The 17,513-nt window shown below is 44.3% G+C and overlaps 9 protein-coding genes across 9 annotated transcripts; 5 read left to right on the top strand and 4 right to left on the bottom strand.

Annotated features, from left to right (window-relative positions):
* Positions 1-336: 336 nt before the first annotated feature.
* V865_001066 (uncharacterized protein) lies at positions 337-2,405 on the top strand (the record flags this gene model as incomplete). The annotated part of the gene is made up of 7 exons (XM_066224892.1): positions 337-504; positions 559-672; positions 738-819; positions 887-1,012; positions 1,124-1,316; positions 1,409-1,833; positions 1,918-2,405. The coding sequence occupies 7 exons, from the start codon at positions 337-339 to the stop codon at positions 2,403-2,405; spliced, it is 1,596 nt and encodes a 531-aa protein (XP_066080989.1).
* Positions 2,406-2,581: 176 nt separating this feature from the next.
* Positions 2,582-4,514, bottom strand: V865_001065 (uncharacterized protein; the record flags this gene model as incomplete). The annotated part of the gene is made up of 4 exons (XM_066224891.1): positions 2,582-2,743; positions 2,859-3,706; positions 3,827-3,944; positions 4,020-4,514. 4 exons carry the CDS (start codon positions 4,512-4,514, stop codon positions 2,582-2,584), a joined length of 1,623 nt encoding a protein of 540 aa, XP_066080988.1.
* Positions 4,515-4,859: 345 nt separating this feature from the next.
* On the top strand, positions 4,860-5,441 carry V865_001064 (uncharacterized protein; the record flags this gene model as incomplete). The annotated part of the gene is made up of 3 exons (XM_066224890.1): positions 4,860-4,918; positions 4,995-5,056; positions 5,218-5,441. 3 exons carry the CDS (start codon positions 4,860-4,862, stop codon positions 5,439-5,441), a joined length of 345 nt encoding a protein of 114 aa, XP_066080987.1.
* A 258-nt stretch (positions 5,442-5,699) lies between these two features.
* V865_001063 (uncharacterized protein) lies at positions 5,700-7,308 on the bottom strand (the record flags this gene model as incomplete). Its single annotated transcript, XM_066224889.1, has 7 exons — positions 5,700-5,894; positions 6,002-6,259; positions 6,353-6,424; positions 6,487-6,618; positions 6,735-7,042; positions 7,114-7,162; positions 7,234-7,308. 7 exons carry the CDS (start codon positions 7,306-7,308, stop codon positions 5,700-5,702), a joined length of 1,089 nt encoding a protein of 362 aa, XP_066080986.1.
* Positions 7,309-8,238: 930 nt separating this feature from the next.
* On the top strand, positions 8,239-9,546 carry V865_001062 (uncharacterized protein; the record flags this gene model as incomplete). The annotated part of the gene is made up of 5 exons (XM_066224888.1): positions 8,239-8,335; positions 8,539-8,641; positions 8,707-8,785; positions 8,858-9,243; positions 9,465-9,546. 5 exons carry the CDS (start codon positions 8,239-8,241, stop codon positions 9,544-9,546), a joined length of 747 nt encoding a protein of 248 aa, XP_066080985.1.
* Positions 9,547-9,611: 65 nt separating this feature from the next.
* On the bottom strand, positions 9,612-10,281 carry V865_001061 (uncharacterized protein; the record flags this gene model as incomplete). Its single annotated transcript, XM_066224887.1, has 3 exons — positions 9,612-9,662; positions 9,895-10,047; positions 10,144-10,281. The coding sequence occupies 3 exons, from the start codon at positions 10,279-10,281 to the stop codon at positions 9,612-9,614; spliced, it is 342 nt and encodes a 113-aa protein (XP_066080984.1).
* Positions 10,282-10,901: 620 nt separating this feature from the next.
* On the top strand, positions 10,902-11,272 carry V865_001060 (uncharacterized protein; the record flags this gene model as incomplete). The annotated part of the gene is made up of 2 exons (XM_066224886.1): positions 10,902-10,949; positions 11,006-11,272. The coding sequence occupies 2 exons, from the start codon at positions 10,902-10,904 to the stop codon at positions 11,270-11,272; spliced, it is 315 nt and encodes a 104-aa protein (XP_066080983.1).
* A 559-nt stretch (positions 11,273-11,831) lies between these two features.
* Positions 11,832-13,237, bottom strand: V865_001059 (uncharacterized protein; the record flags this gene model as incomplete). The annotated part of the gene is made up of 6 exons (XM_066224885.1): positions 11,832-12,244; positions 12,331-12,505; positions 12,566-12,655; positions 12,716-12,754; positions 12,821-12,985; positions 13,055-13,237. The coding sequence occupies 6 exons, from the start codon at positions 13,235-13,237 to the stop codon at positions 11,832-11,834; spliced, it is 1,065 nt and encodes a 354-aa protein (XP_066080982.1).
* A 496-nt stretch (positions 13,238-13,733) lies between these two features.
* On the top strand, positions 13,734-16,739 carry V865_001058 (uncharacterized protein; the record flags this gene model as incomplete). The annotated part of the gene is made up of 6 exons (XM_066224884.1): positions 13,734-13,812; positions 13,884-14,324; positions 14,389-14,630; positions 14,684-15,002; positions 15,058-15,487; positions 15,548-16,739. The coding sequence occupies 6 exons, from the start codon at positions 13,734-13,736 to the stop codon at positions 16,737-16,739; spliced, it is 2,703 nt and encodes a 900-aa protein (XP_066080981.1).
* Positions 16,740-17,513: the final 774 nt, after the last annotated feature.

Raw genomic sequence — 17,513 nt, 5'->3', positions numbered from 1 at the left:
ACACACTACACTGATGGATCAGACACGGTAGTGAGGACAAAGAGATCGACGATACAAGATGTAACATGTAACATTCATCACAACTACAACCCATCAACGCGTCAGCTCCGTCGGAGTGATCTGTGCTTTTTAAAGACGGAGATCGAACCCATCTCCATCTCCGCTCAGCGACATTCCATTCGCTTGGATACATGAAGAGGTTTGCCGAAAATGAGAACCACTCAGAATCACATGCAGCAGTTAACATACTCCAACACATATCCTCACCAATTCCAAAACCCATATATTCCTCTCGTCACCTACTTCACTAGGACATCATCATACTAGAACCAGCAGATGTCCTCTCTCGCTCGACTATCCCTCCGAATGGGTCCCTCAGCAGGCCCTTCCTCTCGAGTTTCCGCAACAGCTGTCAATCGATTATCCACCATCTCAAGACATTTATCTTCTTCTGCTAACCCCAATAACAAAGCCACTTCAAGCAAGATGTCTTCTCCTCATGATGTAAGCTCTTCCTACGATAAAATCATCTGGGAAACAAGCTGACTCTCTGTATAGGACCTGGTGTTGTTTGAATCGCACCACAATGCTAGATTATACAAACTCAACCGATCATCTAAATTGAATTCGTTGAATCAGGAGATGATTGACGTATTGTCGAAGAAAATCAGGGTAGGTGGCATTGCCTATCTCTTAGCTGCACTACCTGCTGATCCTGCTTTTTGGCATAAATTTAGAACTGGAGAGAGTTGGAATCATGTAAAGTCATTATAGGTACAGGGGATCAGCGAGCTTTCTGTGCAGGCGGTGATGTGAAACGTACGTTTACTCTTCGCGCGATGAATGACTTGAGATATACAAGCTGATTTGCTCGTTTGGATCTCAGAGCTCGTTCTAGATCTGAAAGAAGGAAAAGATACCGCTTTACCATTCTTCAAATCCGAGTTCGAACTAAATTGGACATTGGGTAGATTGGGTAAACCTTATGTAGCTGTGATCGATGGTGTGACTAGTGAGTCATCCTTTACCCTCACTCAATATCACCTCTGGGAGCTGTCACGCAAAGGCAACCCTTATATGTTCTATTTGACCGTGATCGAGTAATGCTGATTTGATCAAATAGTGGGCGGTGGTGCTGGTCTTTCCCTCCCAGCTAATATTCGAATCGCAACCCCACGCACTATCTTCGCCATGCCAGAGACCAAAATCGGATACGCTCCAGACGTAGGGGCCAATTACTATCTCGCTCAACTTGACGGGGCGATTGGAGCATGGCTAGCAGTGACTGGACAAGAGTTGTACGGTAGAGCAGTATAGTAAGTGATCTCCTCCGATCATTCCCTTCAAAGCTTCAACATTGACAAGACCACAAGAAGCTGATAGTCCCATGCGATTTGCAATTTGATAGTGAATTGGGTATAGCAACACATTACGTTACTCCCAATCTCCTGCCAACAATAATTAACGAGATCACTTCACTCGACTCTCCCACCCCACAACAAATTTCTTCCATCGTCTCTTCATACACTTCCAGCCCATCCTCAAGCTCTTCGGAAGGAGAATCGTCGAAGAGCAATCCAGATGGATATTCAAGTATCAAAGGTGAAATTCGGGAATTCCTCGATAAGACCTTCGGTCTCAAATCCATTCCTGAAATCAATAAAGCCCTGACTAAAGCTCAGAGCGATGAGACTTTGAGTGAAGATACGAAGAAGTGGGCTAAAGCCCAACAGGATATTCTGAGTCAGAGGAGTCCGACTAGTACGGCTGTTGCGCTGACAGGGTATAGGAAAGCTAAAGAGGCAAGAAGACTGGACAGGACTTTGTTGAATGGTGAGTGGAAGTGATGTCAAGATATAGAAGATGTCTAATTTAAGAATCACAAGTGTGCTAATACTTCTTGTGATTGTCTCGTAGATATATCAATGGCAACAGCTTTCTGTGGTCCTAATCGATCCACAGACGATTTCATCAAAGGCGTATCATCAGTCCTCATAGACCGATCAAAGACCGCACCAGAGTGGATCCCAGGGGATTTATCAGATCCTAAACTGTCTTTAGGAGAAATAACCAAGAATTTCTATCCCAGTAAACCATCGGAGGGTCAACCGGAATTGGAACTTGTACCATCCTCAGCATCCAAACTCGATTCAGGAAGGGATAGTAGTTGGAACCAGTTTAGAAAATTCGGTTTACCTTCTGAATCAGATATACGATCATCAGTTGATGGATATTCACCTGGATCAGGTGCTTTCGCATTAACTGAACAGGAGCTCGTTTCTCAATTTATAGAGAATCATGGATCACCTCAAGGTCAGAGGAGAAAGGAGATTGAAGAGAGAGTGAGGGACGTAGTTCAAAGAAGGTGTAAGAAGGATAAACAAGGTTATCTAGAGTGGAAATAAGTTGAACTCATGAGGTCACATGGATATGCATTTGGTAGATGATCCAATTTACAACAAATATCAATCTCCTATGCTTGTCTTTATTCTACCTGCTTCGTTGATTGACCAAAAAAACATTTATGCTAGACCGAGAGTAAACTTGCAAACATTTATATAAGTTATTCCATCAAATAACATCAGATCACAGCTTCATATAGATATTCATCCAAATTGAATTTCAAGTCCTTTGCCAAATTCTTCGCAGTATCATAGTTGATCTCACAACGAATCATGATGTTATCCAATCTATCAATTGGAGAAATACGTTTAAGTAATCCTTGAGATTCAAGTTGAGGTATCTAAAGAGTGAGGTCAGGTATATCAGCTCAAATCGTATTCATTTTTAATATTCAGCAAATAGTAATACTTAAGTGCCGTAATTTATAGTTCAAGGTGGTATGAGAGACAACTTACCAATCCCCAAAGTTTCACACTCATACTTAACTCTTCCACACTTTCATCCCATCTTTTATCCCTCTCATTATCCCTTTTCCTCTTTCTCTCAACTTTGGCACTTTGCTCAGCTACACTAGGTAACCAATCATCCCCCTCTTCCCCTGACGACGAAGATTCACCGCCAAAAGAAGCTTGCAGGTCTTCTGGTCTTTCGGCATGTTCCGCATAAAGGGAAGAGAACAAAGCGAGTAGTCGATCGAGGGGGAAGGGTTTGGGTCCAAGGAGTCGTTGGGGGACCTTACCTACTCTCACTCGTCCATATCCTGCTCTCCTCATCCCACCTCCCTTCTTCCTCTTCCCTTCTACACCCGCCGTCCGTCCAAATAGTCTGATATCCGATTTAGGCGGATTATAACTCCCTGTATATCCAGCAACTAACAGGAACTTTTCTACCGCACTCAAATTCATCGTAGGGGGTTTAGGTAAAGTCCGAGTTAGGGGTATCCCATTTTGCATTTTCGGCAAGAGGGCCTGTGTAAATTCGTATGAACCTATCTGCCTAGGCAGCAAATTCTCAATAGCCGATGTGAGCGATAGAGATAATTGATGTTTGAGGTCAGTTAATAGCTTTATAGTGATTTCCAATTCTGCTGGAGGATTGGCAGGATCAGGGTATGGTAGACCGAGATGGATCATGGAGTAATGTGGTGGGAGCGTAGAGGTGTATATCGGCCAAAGGGACTGAGAGAGGTATTGAATCTCTTCGATCGAAGGGGAACGTAGAGAGAGGATGGTGGATAGGAGGAGGTCGAGGAATCGGGGCCATAAGGGGTGGGGGGAGGATGGTAAGAGTGTGGAGAGGATTTCTAGATATCAGAAACAGCATCAGTCAGCTGCGTTCCATTTAACTTGACACCACTGTTTATTCGGGGTGAAGTTATGAGGTCTCTAATGAGATGAGATGACCAAACTTCGAACAGACTCACGCTCCCTGGTCGATGCTGGCAGATACACATGTACAGGTTCAGGAGCATCACCTCTCATAGGTCGAGTATGATCCCACGGAGAGCTCGAGCAGAATACAACAGACAGAGGTACTCCAGTCTATGCATCAGACCCAATTCGATTAGCTCGTCTATAATCTACTGTAGTGTCCGGAAAAGGTTGAGCTCAACTTACAAGTTCAGCTAAACGAGTCATCAAACTCCATCCATTCCCAAATACCAACCTCAACCTTTCAGCTCTAGTAATCATCAGTACAATAGATCTGCTGTCGTCATCCTGTTCTTCCAGATGACCATTCGTACCATTCACCTTTGCACCAGCACTAGCTTTGGCCTTCCCTTTACCCTTCCCTTTACTCGTACTCGCAGAAGTCGAATCCTGATTCCACGATTTCAATCTCTGTGTAAATCCATCAAAGGTCTGTATTTCCCCTTGTCCCTCCCCGGCGGGGTCTAGCTTATTCAATATACCAGAAAAGAAAAGTCTGGGAGTGTTGTACTCGACCGTATCTATCTTGATAATAGTATTCGTGCTCGAACTGGTACTTGAAGAAGAGGAAGTGGAGAACGAAGGAAGGGGCGAAGAAGTGGAGGAATGATGAGGATGATGGAGGTAGATGAAGCTTGGAGCCGGGGATGTTGATATTAGCATTTCGAGAGTACTGGCCATCATGATGTGAGTCACTCTGGCAGTAGCAGGCCAGAGCTATTCCTTGTTTTGTTGTTGGTGGTGATTATGACGATGCTAAGTAGACAAGACGACGGAGAAAAGACAGAGAAATGTTAAGTTATCGAATGGATTGGATCACACGCGACGCGATTAAAAGAGTACTTGTTCGCACAGACCCGAAGGATTGTTATTGTTATTTCTCACTTTCTCTTTCTTCATTTCCATCCCATCGTTCTTTGAAATATATAGAAACCTTCTCCATAATACTGTCCCTACGAGAATATCACGAAGCAAACCCACGTAGGTAGACAATCCTATAAAACACAAACTCAGAAACACCTCGAAATGCCTCATTACCCTCCTAGACCTCCTCCAGGTATACGTCGTCTGATCTGGAATCAACGGTGAATGACATACGTCCCTACATCTCTACATTGTTGAAGAATGAGGTCTCTGATACTTTTTTCTCTATGATTACAGAATATGGATAGAATCGACTTTTGCTACTAGTATGATGCAGCCATGGGAGAAAGCTCTGATATGTGAGTGATTTCGTGTCTATGTTTGCTTGACCTCGATCCATGAGAGGGTTAGCTCTGCGGTATAACTTTGTGGACATACCTCCATAATATCATATCCTTATCCGCTGCTCCATCGATTGAAATATATGTATATTTACTAACCATCATATCGTGTCTTGCAGTGACCGTCCTCTCCCTCGTCACGCTCTTGATCTGGTTCTCACTCTACACCTACTTCCCATCGCATGTCGCCTACCTCTCGAGGAGATGGTCATACTACGTTTACGGGGACGAGACCGTCGAAGTATTAGCTCCCATCAAGGCGTATATACTGGCTCAGATTGGAAGGGTTCTGGGCGGAGTGAAAAGTGCTGTAGGGGGTCAGAAAGGGAGATTGGAGTTGTAGGATCAACTCCCTCTCCTTACGGAGACGGAGCGAAACCTTTAACCTGGCTGCTATCAGTCGAGATAGATCAATCAATCGGGTTCATTATGGGATCGTTCGCTTTCATTCTTATTGTACACATCATTTTCTACATACATAATTAATCAGACTTATATAAAGTCGACTGGGGATATGAAATTTCATGATATTATATAAGACCGACCCGTCAAATACTACTTTCATATCATACAATGACCATATTGGACCGTTCCCCTACGATCAAAGTTTAGATTGTCCCACAGCAGCGGACTGAGCACCTTCTTCAACAGCTGTATCAATCCCACCCTGATCTTGTGTTCCAGCTACAACAGACGGTTGACTCGAACCGGCACGGGCATGTACCCAGTCGGCAATTGTCTTGGCCAAATTCTCAGGTGTAGGTGAAAGTTCGTTATGCACTTCGTGGTACATTCCCTAGACCCACCGAAGCTATCAGTTACCAGACTTATGAATCATGGCCGCAACCCCGCCTGACAAGGGTATCATCTGGACTTTTCTCAAGCGAATGACACCCTACTCACCTCGATAATTTCGACTTTTTTATCCTTCGCTCTAACCTTCTCTCCAAACCTCTTAGCAGTCCCCGGATCACATATATTATCTTCCCCTCCGTGATATACCAATAAAGGCAGATCCTCAGGCCAAGAGTTCCATGCAGTAGGAGCATCGAGGGATATACCTCCGTTGAGCATATCTGCTACTCCACGGAGCGATCCGGTCTGTTCGCAGAATGGATCGGATTTGCACAACTCGTTGATCTCATCATTGTGTGAGAGATGCTACGGTCCAAATGGAGATATCAGTCATTATATTGATCGAATTCGACAAGTGAACATGATTCTGGTTGGAATGATATATTTGAAACCACTCACAGAATAATCCATAGGTGTAGGAATAAGTATATTGCCCAACCCCAAACCAGCAGCGAAGCTTCCAGCTTTCACCTAACGAATGTACTAGATGAGTCACGGCCAGGTAGCTACAAAGAGTAGCTGGGATGACTCACCTGAATGGACGAAGCTGGTTTGGTTTGCCTGATCAACGGACCACCCGAGATGATCCCACTGAGCAATTTGACTGTTTCGGGAGAAGGTGGTGGATGGGGTCGAGTCGCAAATGCCAGAACCTCTGCACCTCCCTATACATAGATCTAATAGATCAGTGAATACTCTTGTTCAAGATCCAAACACCGAGATTGATGATTCGTTTTGTGCACAATGGATGATGTTGCAATTCAAAAGAAGTGGGACTTGCCATACTGAATCCATGTAAGAAAAGTTTCTTTCCTAAACCCTTAGCCACTTCAGATTCCCTCTTTACGAACCATTCGATATCAGGTAAAGCCTTTGCCCAACCTCCCGTACGTCTCTTGCCGTTCTTCTCTAATTTGACGGTCTTCCCTTCCTTTTTCCACCGTTGGACTTCTACCGAGTCCCCTGTAAGGGGAGTATGGGAGGTTCTACCATGTCCTCGTTGATCAAAAGCCGTGATGTGCAGTGAATGAGGTGGGGAAGAGAGGAGGGTAAAGAATTTGTCGTATCGCGCGATGTGTTCGGCGAAGCCTGTTTACATCGACCTTATTAAGTCAGAAGCTATGAATGATGCAGGGTAGAGTGGTGAGAGGTGGACATACCGTGAACGAACAGTATACATGCATTGGGTTCTTCATCCTTCGGTGCCCACTGAGTTATATGGTCATCAATTAGTCAGTCGAGCTAGATTGATTTTGAGAGAGTGACATGATACTGCTCACTCGTTTAGTGTAGAATGGTGTGTTCTCTGGACCAAGCACCCATTCCTCGGTGATGGTAGATTGATTCGACGTCATCCTTGCTTATCGGTCCAACACTTTATTTCGTAGTGGTCAAAAGTAATGTCTTGGTAGAAGATGATAAACTGAATGATCGAGGTCAGACTGAATACATGATGGTGTCAACATTAACCGGACGCCCGAAGGGCTATGTATGTATATCTGACGTCAAAGCCTTCTCATCAAAGTGGCACGATCACTCTCTCCATCGTGCACATCCTCCTCGTCCTCCTGCTTATGATAGACTCAGTGAGTCAGATATATGCACACCCAAAAAGTTGGTGTTCACCCGGCTCTCCCTGCGCTAACCTACGTCTGTCCTATCCTCTGGTAGTATCAATGCCAAGATTAGTCGAATTGATCCGTTACCGGCCTATTCGCCAGACCACCTCTTTTGGAAGTGATTTGTAGAACTAACTTGATTACCGAGTAAGAGCCATGACATCCCGTGAGGGACACAAAATCATGAGACTTTGGTGGGACTCGAACACTGATGCTAGAGGAGACTTTGAAACGTAATGATGGAGCGCTAAAGAGAGGAGTTCCGTGAGGATAAATAAACACCTTCCCAAAAGCCATTACAGCGTGAAAAAGTCACATCTCAGAAGTATACATATGCCTTGTGGATGGGGAGCTTTGAAGTCAAGAAAAGAGGCAAGGTGGGCTCCACATCATGCACCTTGACCTTCGTCGTGTTGGATATCTCGGTTGCTTTGTCCATGCAACATCAATCAAAGCTATACGGTGTTACATACCTTTGCGTTCACATACCCAAATTGCCGTTCTGCATACATCAACAGCTGACTAGCCGAAGCAGCCGACAAAAGAATATCGAGGATATTCGAACATCGCCCTCTTCGACAACCTCGTCATCGTCCAACTAAATTTGAATCTTAGTATTCTTTTACGAACAGACTGGTAGATAGAAACGAGCACATACACCCCAATATGCAATCGCTCAACGCCCTGGGAAACAGGCAGATAGCAAGTCTGAATGCAGATCTGAATAGGATGGAGAGTGGAGAGGGCGGACCAGGTGTACAAGGTAAGCAGCCTCTCTCGAGTATTGAAGATAACCCACCAGGACCTAAAAATGATCGGAGCGGATGAAAGTATATCTCGCCTATGTGTTTGGATTGGAAAGGACTTCATGTATCATCACTCTTCAATTTGAATGGTCTCATGTATTGCGCCTCTACAATGGAAAAATCCAGAGGTTCATGCTAACACGTTCTGACCCACTCTTAGGTCAGATCACAACCACCCTCGGAGCGTTATCGCGGTTGATAGATGACTACGATTCCATGGCGAGGAAGGAGATGGTAACAGCGGCAAGAGAGAAAGCCAACACGTCAGTTCTCAGATTCATCTACGCTGTATCACATTGTGAAGCTGATACATACGTCTGAATAATAGTCGAGTAGCTAAATTGAAGAATGAACATAAAGAGTTGAAGGCTAGATTTGAGCGAGCAAAGAATGAAGGTCAGCAAAAGGTAAGCAACCATGACAAATTAGCATGATGATTTGGACCAAGACTCAAGCTGAGATTTGTCCATATTATACAGGCTCGTAATGACCTTTTAGGAACATCTTCAACATCCGCAACTTCCTCATCAAGTGGAATAGCCCAAAGACGATCTTCAGCCTATCCTTCAAGCAACTCTCCAATCCACGAATCCCCCTTCGGTCCCTCATCATCTTCGTCGCATCAACCAAACTTATGGCAACCCAATCATCCCCCTACGGCTCGAGACGAATTTGCCCTGAGGGAACATAGCTTTTTGCAAGAATCGGAGAATCACATTGATCAGTATATAGCTCAGGGGAGAGCGGTGTTAGAGAACCTGGTGGAACAAAGGGGTATATTGAAGGGGACAAAGAGGAAGTTGCTGGATGCTGCTAATACCCTTGGATTGAGTAGAGAGACTATAGGTTGGGTAGAGAGGAGGACGTGAGTGTTTTTATTCTGTTTTCGGCTTGGGTTGGGGTGGAGAGATGATTAGATGGATATGTCTTTCGGAGAAAAGACTGCATGAGGAGTGAAAGTCATGAGACCGTTCGTCGTCATACTCGATTTGTTAGGTTGGGTGGTGAAATGATCAAATAGCAGATAACGTAGACGATAATGCTCAGTGACAGAGGGCAAGAGCTGACTATTCATTTATATCGTAGGAAACAAGACGCATGGATTTTCGGTGCAGGAGCGACATTCACTTTGTTCAGTTTCTGGGTAATATGGCATTATCTGGGATAGGTTTTAGGTTTATTCGAGTTTAGACTTAGTAATGATATGTGGAGTATAGATTGATTTGGTTCAGTTTAGATCGTGTACGTGTCCCAATGTCCTCTCATCCCACTTATGATGATACCCTAAACATAGAATAATCAGTCGATCTATTTATGTGTATAATGTGTACTCATTGCATAGACGTAATAAAATATGGTCATCAGACCATCGTCACCTTTCATGAATTTTACCGTGGTAGAGCCCATGTTCTAGCGAATGCCGAGTTTATTGACCTTTTTTGAATTTATTCATCCAACATCCCAACTCACGTCAACTCATGACTCTGAAAAAGTTAGAATCGAGATGAAGACTTACCAAAGCGATAAGATGAGCTCTCACAGCCGAACTCTCTCTTTGTAATCTACCATCTCCTTTTACTTTGGCATAAAGACCTTCCTTCAGGAGTTCTTCGATCAACTCAAGAAAGATGATATCTTCTTCGGGAGTCCAAGATTGTTTAACATGTTTCTACATCGCACGTCCAAGACGACTCGTCTATCGTCAGCTCTCATTCGATCATTTTCTTGCATACAGGATTAATTGAGAACATGAATTCTGACTTACAGGCTTGGTGGGAGCTCCATTTTCCTTCTTAGGTGATCCTCTAGCCCTGTTAGGACTAGGAGTGGAAGGTGGTGCTACTTGAAGTAGGCCAGAATTGTTTGAAGGTGTCGAAGATGATTCTCGTTTGACAGCGGGCATCGTGAAATTGTCAATAATCCCAGATCAGTGGTGTGTTAACGGTAGGAAGGAATCAACATGAGCTGTTTGGCTGGATAGTATGGATGAATTGTGAAGGTGATGGGAAAAGATACAGAATATTTATGATACCTATCAAGTATAGTCTGTGATCATGCTACTGATGGCGAAAATCAAAAATGAACGAATCTTACCCATCGCCTCGAGTCTGGATTTCCTACTTGACTACCATCAAATTCGAAGACAGGTATTTACTCTTCCTGGCTGATTCCATTCTACATCCTAAGATTTGGACTTGGTGGTTGATCGATAACCATAACTCACCAGTGATATTTGGTCTGTTTATACGGTATTATGTACTGTCAACTCTGCTTCTCTTATAATCTTCATTCTCATGTGACTCAGTCTATCATTATCGTCCTTCATCGACATCTCTCCTCCAGAGTAATTACCATCGCAGGGCATTTCAAGTGAGTACGATTCGATCGTTTCTACATTACTTCTCTAATTGAGCTTTATACAAGTCTGAGTCACCCTTGAATCTGACTTTGAGCTGATCATATCATCCCTTATCTTCACATCAGCTGCACAACCACAGCAAGAACATCTCACACCCGTTGACAATGAGAAGTAACAAAATCGACAAGGAAACATGGAATGACGACCACAATGTGAGAACTTTCATCACGTGAATCCTTCTGACGAGCTGATGTACTTCATTCTCCAGATCGCCCTTCTGCGAGCCAGTATCAGCATTCTCTTAACTCATCGACCAGATATCTATGCCACACTAGCTTTACGTGGTGTATCGGAGAACGGAGGGAATAGGATCAATCAGAAATTGCAACAGATGCTTAAGAAGTTATGTGCGACGTACTCCAGTGCAGAAGGATTGGTAGAAGAGGAAATCAAACATCTCAAAGATTCAAAAGCTGCTGGAGGAGGGAATAATGGCGGAACACCCAAGAAACGAAAGGTCAAGGATGAAGAGTAGGTTTTGCTTTTTAGGTAATTGATCCTTGTTTAGTGCAGTAGAACGATCAGAAGTTGAAGGGAAGGAAAATGGTATGCATGTATATACAATCCAAATCGATCGATCCGATCGCTTCAAACCCTTGTTGGCTACTGTATATACACATGTCGCCGAGATCATACAAGAGTTATTATTCACATCTTCTTATACTTTGGAAAATTCCAACGTCTCGTCAGCTCACCATAGAAGTGTTTCGATACATGGGCAGTGCTGTACAGTAGATCCACTCACCATAGCATTTCAATGAGCTACACCTCCGTCTGCATCTCTCTTAGCCGACTCTGAGTTACCCTTAACTTCATTCCAGAGATTCCTCTTGTGTGGTAAGTGGTCAAGCAGTTTGAACAAGTCCTGTAAAATTGACTGTTTGTGATACCTTTTCGGACACTTTGGTTTGTTTGTCAAATCGTATGACTGTTCACCTTTATATACATCTTCACTCTCTAGATCTTCATATATTTCGTTACAATCCAAAATGTCGCCACACATTTCCTATCACATACTCGACACCATTCATATCCTAACCTGCCCACCATCTGACCTGCCAATAAGTTTCATTCTGCATCTTTTTCCAATGCGCTATAGAAGTTTCATTTGCGTTACCTTGAGGTTCTACTGGAGGAATAGCTGATACCGGCGTGTCTGTGTTTGTCTCACCGATAGTCATATTTTGCAATTGGGCTGGAAGTACGGTACTGGTGGGTAAACCAGGTGTAGGTGGTGTTTTAGGTCTTTCGGGTTGAGCATCATCTGGACCATTCCCATTCGCGTTCCCATCGCCATTACGGATATCTGTACTTTGCGGCTGTTGTGGTTGATGAATACGCTGTGGTACAACTGACATTCTTCCTTGTTCGATCTTCTGTTTATGCATTGATGCGAAATTTTCAATGGTAAATACGATTTCTCTCCAATCGGTCATTTTACCTGGACCTGTTAGGGTGAAAAACGAACAAACCAGTCAAATACATCATATGAAAAAACGTCGGTTGGTAATAGGTGGGACTTCTCTTACTCACCATCATCACCACAAGCTAATATCCCACTTCCCTGTGGTCCCAATATCAAATACTCCAACTGCTCTTGTACTATACGTAAATGCTTCGCAGTGAATTTGTGCTGATACATGTGAGTGTTCATTGCTGGGCATACGATGACGGGTGTGGAAGGTGATAGTGCGCGAAGAAGCGATGTCTGAAATATACTTTTCGTCAGCAGATCGATCGCTTGCTCATTCGGGTACGATGCGCTCACAGCTAGATTATCGCATAGTCCTCCAGCTATCTTGGCTAGAGTGTTCGCTGAACATGGTGCGATGACTACCAAGTCTGCCCAACGACGTAACTAAGCACATAGAGGCTGATGAACATCTGCTCAATTGGATAATGGAAGCATTGAACTTACCTCGATGTGTAAGATTGGCTCCCCCACTTTCTTCCAGTCCTATCATACCATATCCTCATCATCAGTACGGCTCTCTGCCAGGTCATCCGCTCTATCTTTACTCACAGACCATTCATCCTCATCTGTCCATACTCTAACACCAAAATCTTCAGGAAGGTTCTCGTCCTCATTTATACCAAAAGATTTACGTATGGCTGCATCTACAGTCTGCTGATTACAAAAATGAGTTGATGACTTCGTAGCGACAATTTGTAACGCTATGTCACCAGACTATACAATGCAGCACATTCATTCATTCAGCTTACTCAGCATTCATCTGAGACGATAATATCAACCCACTTGAGATAGTGCAGCAGCGATATCAGGAGCCTTGATACTGGCCACACTCCCACTGGTGATCAGCACCACTCTGAAGATCCCATCAGGCTCAGAAGGTCGATTATCAGCTGAGACGAACGGCCGCGCTGATTTACGCGGTAAGGTTCGGGATGGACCGGCGATGGCGTTGACACTAGTGTTCATGATGATGAAAGAGGCGTTGATGGTGAGAAAGGTTGAAAGGCTGACCCTTGAATTGGCTTTGGACCTCGTCGTCACTGGTTGGGCAGGTCCGGTTGATTCCGAGTATTGACTAAGAGATGAGAAGAAATGAGAGCAACAAAAATGAAGGATATCTTGGGTCGAAGGATGCTTGGAGGAAGGGGACGGAGAGAGCGGACATATCCGATAAAAGATGGGTGTATGTCTCCACGTGTTTCTAGCGTTTTCTCCCAGGTCCGGGTGTGATGTCGTTTGATTGAGAAACGTCATGAACCTACCAGAAGAGTGGGGCACCCACATTAACATTCCTCGACTTTGATCCTACTCTCTCCTACCTAGTCCCATCTACACTGACTACATAAAGCCAAACTCTTCCCACGTATCCCCTCTCTCTTCCTTTCTCTCTACATCTGAAAACAAACTCAAACTCAACGAAATAGCATACACATATACACACCCACCATAAGCGATAAACATCATGGACAATTTCACAGATAAATCAGCTCAAGTATTGAAAGCTGCCTTTGACAAGGCAGAGGAGATGGCCAATTCGCAGGGTGAGTCTAATCAGCCTTTATGGACATTGTCGTGAGACATAATGCTGACTTCCGAATTAAATGGCCTGTAGTCTACCCCGTCCACTTAATATCGGTGTTATGGGAAGAACCAAGTGAAGGGTCATCTTCTCAACCTGATCAACCTACTTTACTCAAAGCCGCATTGGAACATGTCGGTGGAAACCCAACGATATTCAATCGAGCTTTAATGAGAAAATTGAACAACCTACCGGTTGTCGATCCAGCACCTGCACCACCCCTTCCCACAACTCAACCATTCCATTCGGTACTTCGTGAAGCCCAGAAACTCCAAAAGGAACAGAACGATCAATTCGTAGCTATAGATCATCTTCTACTGGCTTTGCTCAAAGTGGATAACTCAGATTTGAAAGAGCTGTTGAAAGGAACAGGAGCTGAACCAAAAGCATTAGAAGCGGAAGTGAGAAGGAAGAGAGGTGGTAGGAAAGTGGATAGTAAATCTGCCGAAGGTCAATTCGACGCTTTGAACAAATGTAAGTGATTCTCTCTCAACCATATACTTCATTTTCCGATACTGACTTCTGTTTTTTTTCCTAGATTGTACCGATCTTACCGCTCTTGCCGAACAAGGTAAACTCGATCCAGTTATCGGAAGAGATAACGAAATTCGACGAGTAATCCGTATCCTCTCGAGACGAACTAAAGGTAATCCGGTACTTATCGGTGAACCCGGTGTCGGTAAAACAGCCATCGCGGAAGGTCTAGCTCAGAGGATAGTGGATAGAGATGTACCAGCAAGCTTGTTAAGTAGATTATTAGCATTGGACATGGGTGCTTTGGTAAGTTTGGTTTACACCTACTAACATGTGATGATCGCTAACATACACTGTAGATGGCAGGAGCGAAATACAAGGGAGAATACGAAGAACGAGTCAAAGCTGTTCTTTCCGAAGTCGAAAAGTCAGGAGACGAAGGTCAACAAATCATCCTCTTCATCGATGAGATCCACCTCATCATGGCCGGTAAAGACTCCAGTGGCGGTATGGATGCGGCAAACTTGCTTAAACCCATGCTTGCTCGAGGTAAACTCAAGGTCATTGGTGCTACCACCCTGAACGAGTACCGAGAATACATCGAGAAAGACTCCGCTTTCGAGAGACGATTCGCTCAAGTCATTGTTGATGAACCCTCAGTACCGGATACTGTAGCCAGTAAGTTACCTGTTCTCTCATTAATATGCAGGCTGTTTGCTAACTTATTGCTTAGTTATGCGAGGTATTCGAGAAAAATATGAAACCCACCACGGTGTCCGGATCATGGACTCAGCACTCGTACTTGCTGCTCAACTCGCCAAACAGTATCTCACCGCTCGAAGAATGCCTGATTCAGCTATCGACTTGCTTGACGAAGCTGCAAGTGCGGTCAAGGTCGCTAGAGAGACTCGTCCTGAAGCTATCGATGAGCTCGAGCGTAAGAAGCTTGGCTTGGAAGTCGAGGTTCATGCGCTTGAGAGGGAAAAGGATGAAGCGTCAAAGGAGAGACTCGAAGCTGCCAAGAAAGCAATTGCGGAAGTTGAAGATAAACTTGGTCCTCTCAAGCGACAATACGAGAATGAAAAGCATCTAGGTGATGAAATTCACGATCTGAGGAGAAGAATAGATGAATTGAGAGCTAAAGCTGATGAAGCTGAGAGAAGGTGAGTGAACATTGCCGGATATATATATCCTTGAGACATCACGCTGACATCTGGATATAGATATGACCTTGCAACCGCTGCCGATATCCGATACCACTCCATCCCTCAACGAGAACAAAAGCTCAAGGAACTCGAAGAAAGAGAAGCGGAACGAGGTACGGGCCAACAGGTCACTCCAGAGATGATTGCCGAGGTCGTCGCTCGATGGACTGGTGTGCCCGTCTCTCGTCTCGTTGAAACCGAGAAGACCAAATTGCTCCGACTTGAAAAGCTTATCTCGAAGAAAGTCATTGGTCAACCTGAGGCGGTCAAAGCCGTTGCCAACGCCATTCGACTCAATCGATCTGGTCTTTCCAACCAAAATCGACCAATCGCATCCTTCCTCCTTGTCGGTCCTTCCGGTACTGGTAAAACTCTCCTTGCAAAGACACTCGCCGGAGTGATGTTCAACAGTGAAGAAGCAATGGTCAGAATAGACGCATCAGAGTATTCCGAGAAACACTCCATCTCGAGACTTATCGGTGCTGGACCAGGATACATCGGTCACGAATCGGGTGGACAGCTTACTGAAGCGGTCAGAAGAAAACCATATTCCCTTATCCTGATTGATGAAATCGAAAAGGCTGCTAGGGAATTCCACCAACTTTTCCTCCAAGTACTTGATGATGGACGATTGACCGATGGGAAAGGACGAGTGGTCGATTTCCGAAATACAATAATCATGATGACTTCCAATGTCGGTTCGGTATACCTCAACGAAAACCCATCCGAAGGAGCGGTCGCACCTGAAGTCAGAGCGAAAGTACAAGGTGCTATCTCTCAAACGTTCCCACCTGAATTTATCAACCGTATCGACGATATTATCTTATACCGATCATTATCCCGATCCGACATCAGGAAAGTTGTGGATGTCAGACTCAAGGAGATTCAACAGAGACTTAAGGATAACAACAAAAAGATCAAATTGGCCGTTGATGAACCAGCTTGTGAATGGCTGGCTCAAGCTGGATATTCACCTTCTTACGGTGCTAGACCGATGGCACGATTGATCCAAACGGAGATACTCAACCCATTATCAAGGTTATTACTCCAAGCTAGGATTAGAGAAGGCGAGACAGCTCATGTCACTGCGGACGTGAGAAAGAATAGATTGGTAGTGATCCCGAACCATGAGCCGGACGTCTCCGCTCCGGATGACAGTGAGGACGATGATGATGATAGTATGGATATTGAGGTGGAGGAGATGGATTAGAGGATTAAGTAGATAGATATTTTGGGACTTTTCTTTTGTATTGGTAAATTTTTGTGTGTAGTCTGTAGATCTTTGTTAGATAGTTTTCGATTCGAACGAATGGAGAAACGAATTCAGATAAATGAACAATAATGCATCGAAAAACATATGTGAAATGAGACATTCGAAAATACACTTGCTGCTGTCACGGTTGATTCCCGCCATTTCTCTTGGTGAGACACAATGAGATTAAACTAGAAGGTATTGTTTCTGAGACACTCTCCGGGGGGCATGTGCATCTTGATCTGCTGACATTTCGCTAGACTCTTTCATCCTGATACGCAGAACCCTCTTGCTCAGTCCAGTTCCGGCAATGGCAGGTAAAGTGAGACGATCGGTGATTGATCTGCAGTTTATTACGAAATGACAGGGACTCCACGTCGCTCACGAGTAATGTAGCAGCGTGGGTCAAATACTGTAATGTATGACGGCTATCAAAAATAGGGATGAACACCGATATGTCGTCCTAGCAAGTTCAACTTTCGACCCCGGATCGTTCCTTGTCAATCTCACCGATTTCTTCAAGATGTAACGTTTCTATATCCTCTCTCGATGATACCGCTTTACCGCCGGGCTCAAATTATGCCAAGACTTCCTTTACGTCGAGTTTGGACTTTTCAACTCAGGAACAGGGCAAAAAAAGGATCTAAAGATTGATGTGCAGTTTAACCGGAATCGATCACTTTCAGATTCACGTCAACTCCCCTTCCCTTCCTTGCCTTCTGTCAATCGATA

This window comes from Kwoniella europaea, chromosome 1, assembly GCF_036810445.1.
Source record: "Kwoniella europaea PYCC6329 chromosome 1, complete sequence".
Lineage (NCBI taxonomy): Eukaryota > Fungi > Basidiomycota > Tremellomycetes > Tremellales > Cryptococcaceae > Kwoniella > Kwoniella europaea.
Note: the sequence above shows the minus strand (reverse complement) of the source record. Positions and strands in the feature narration are given on the sequence as shown.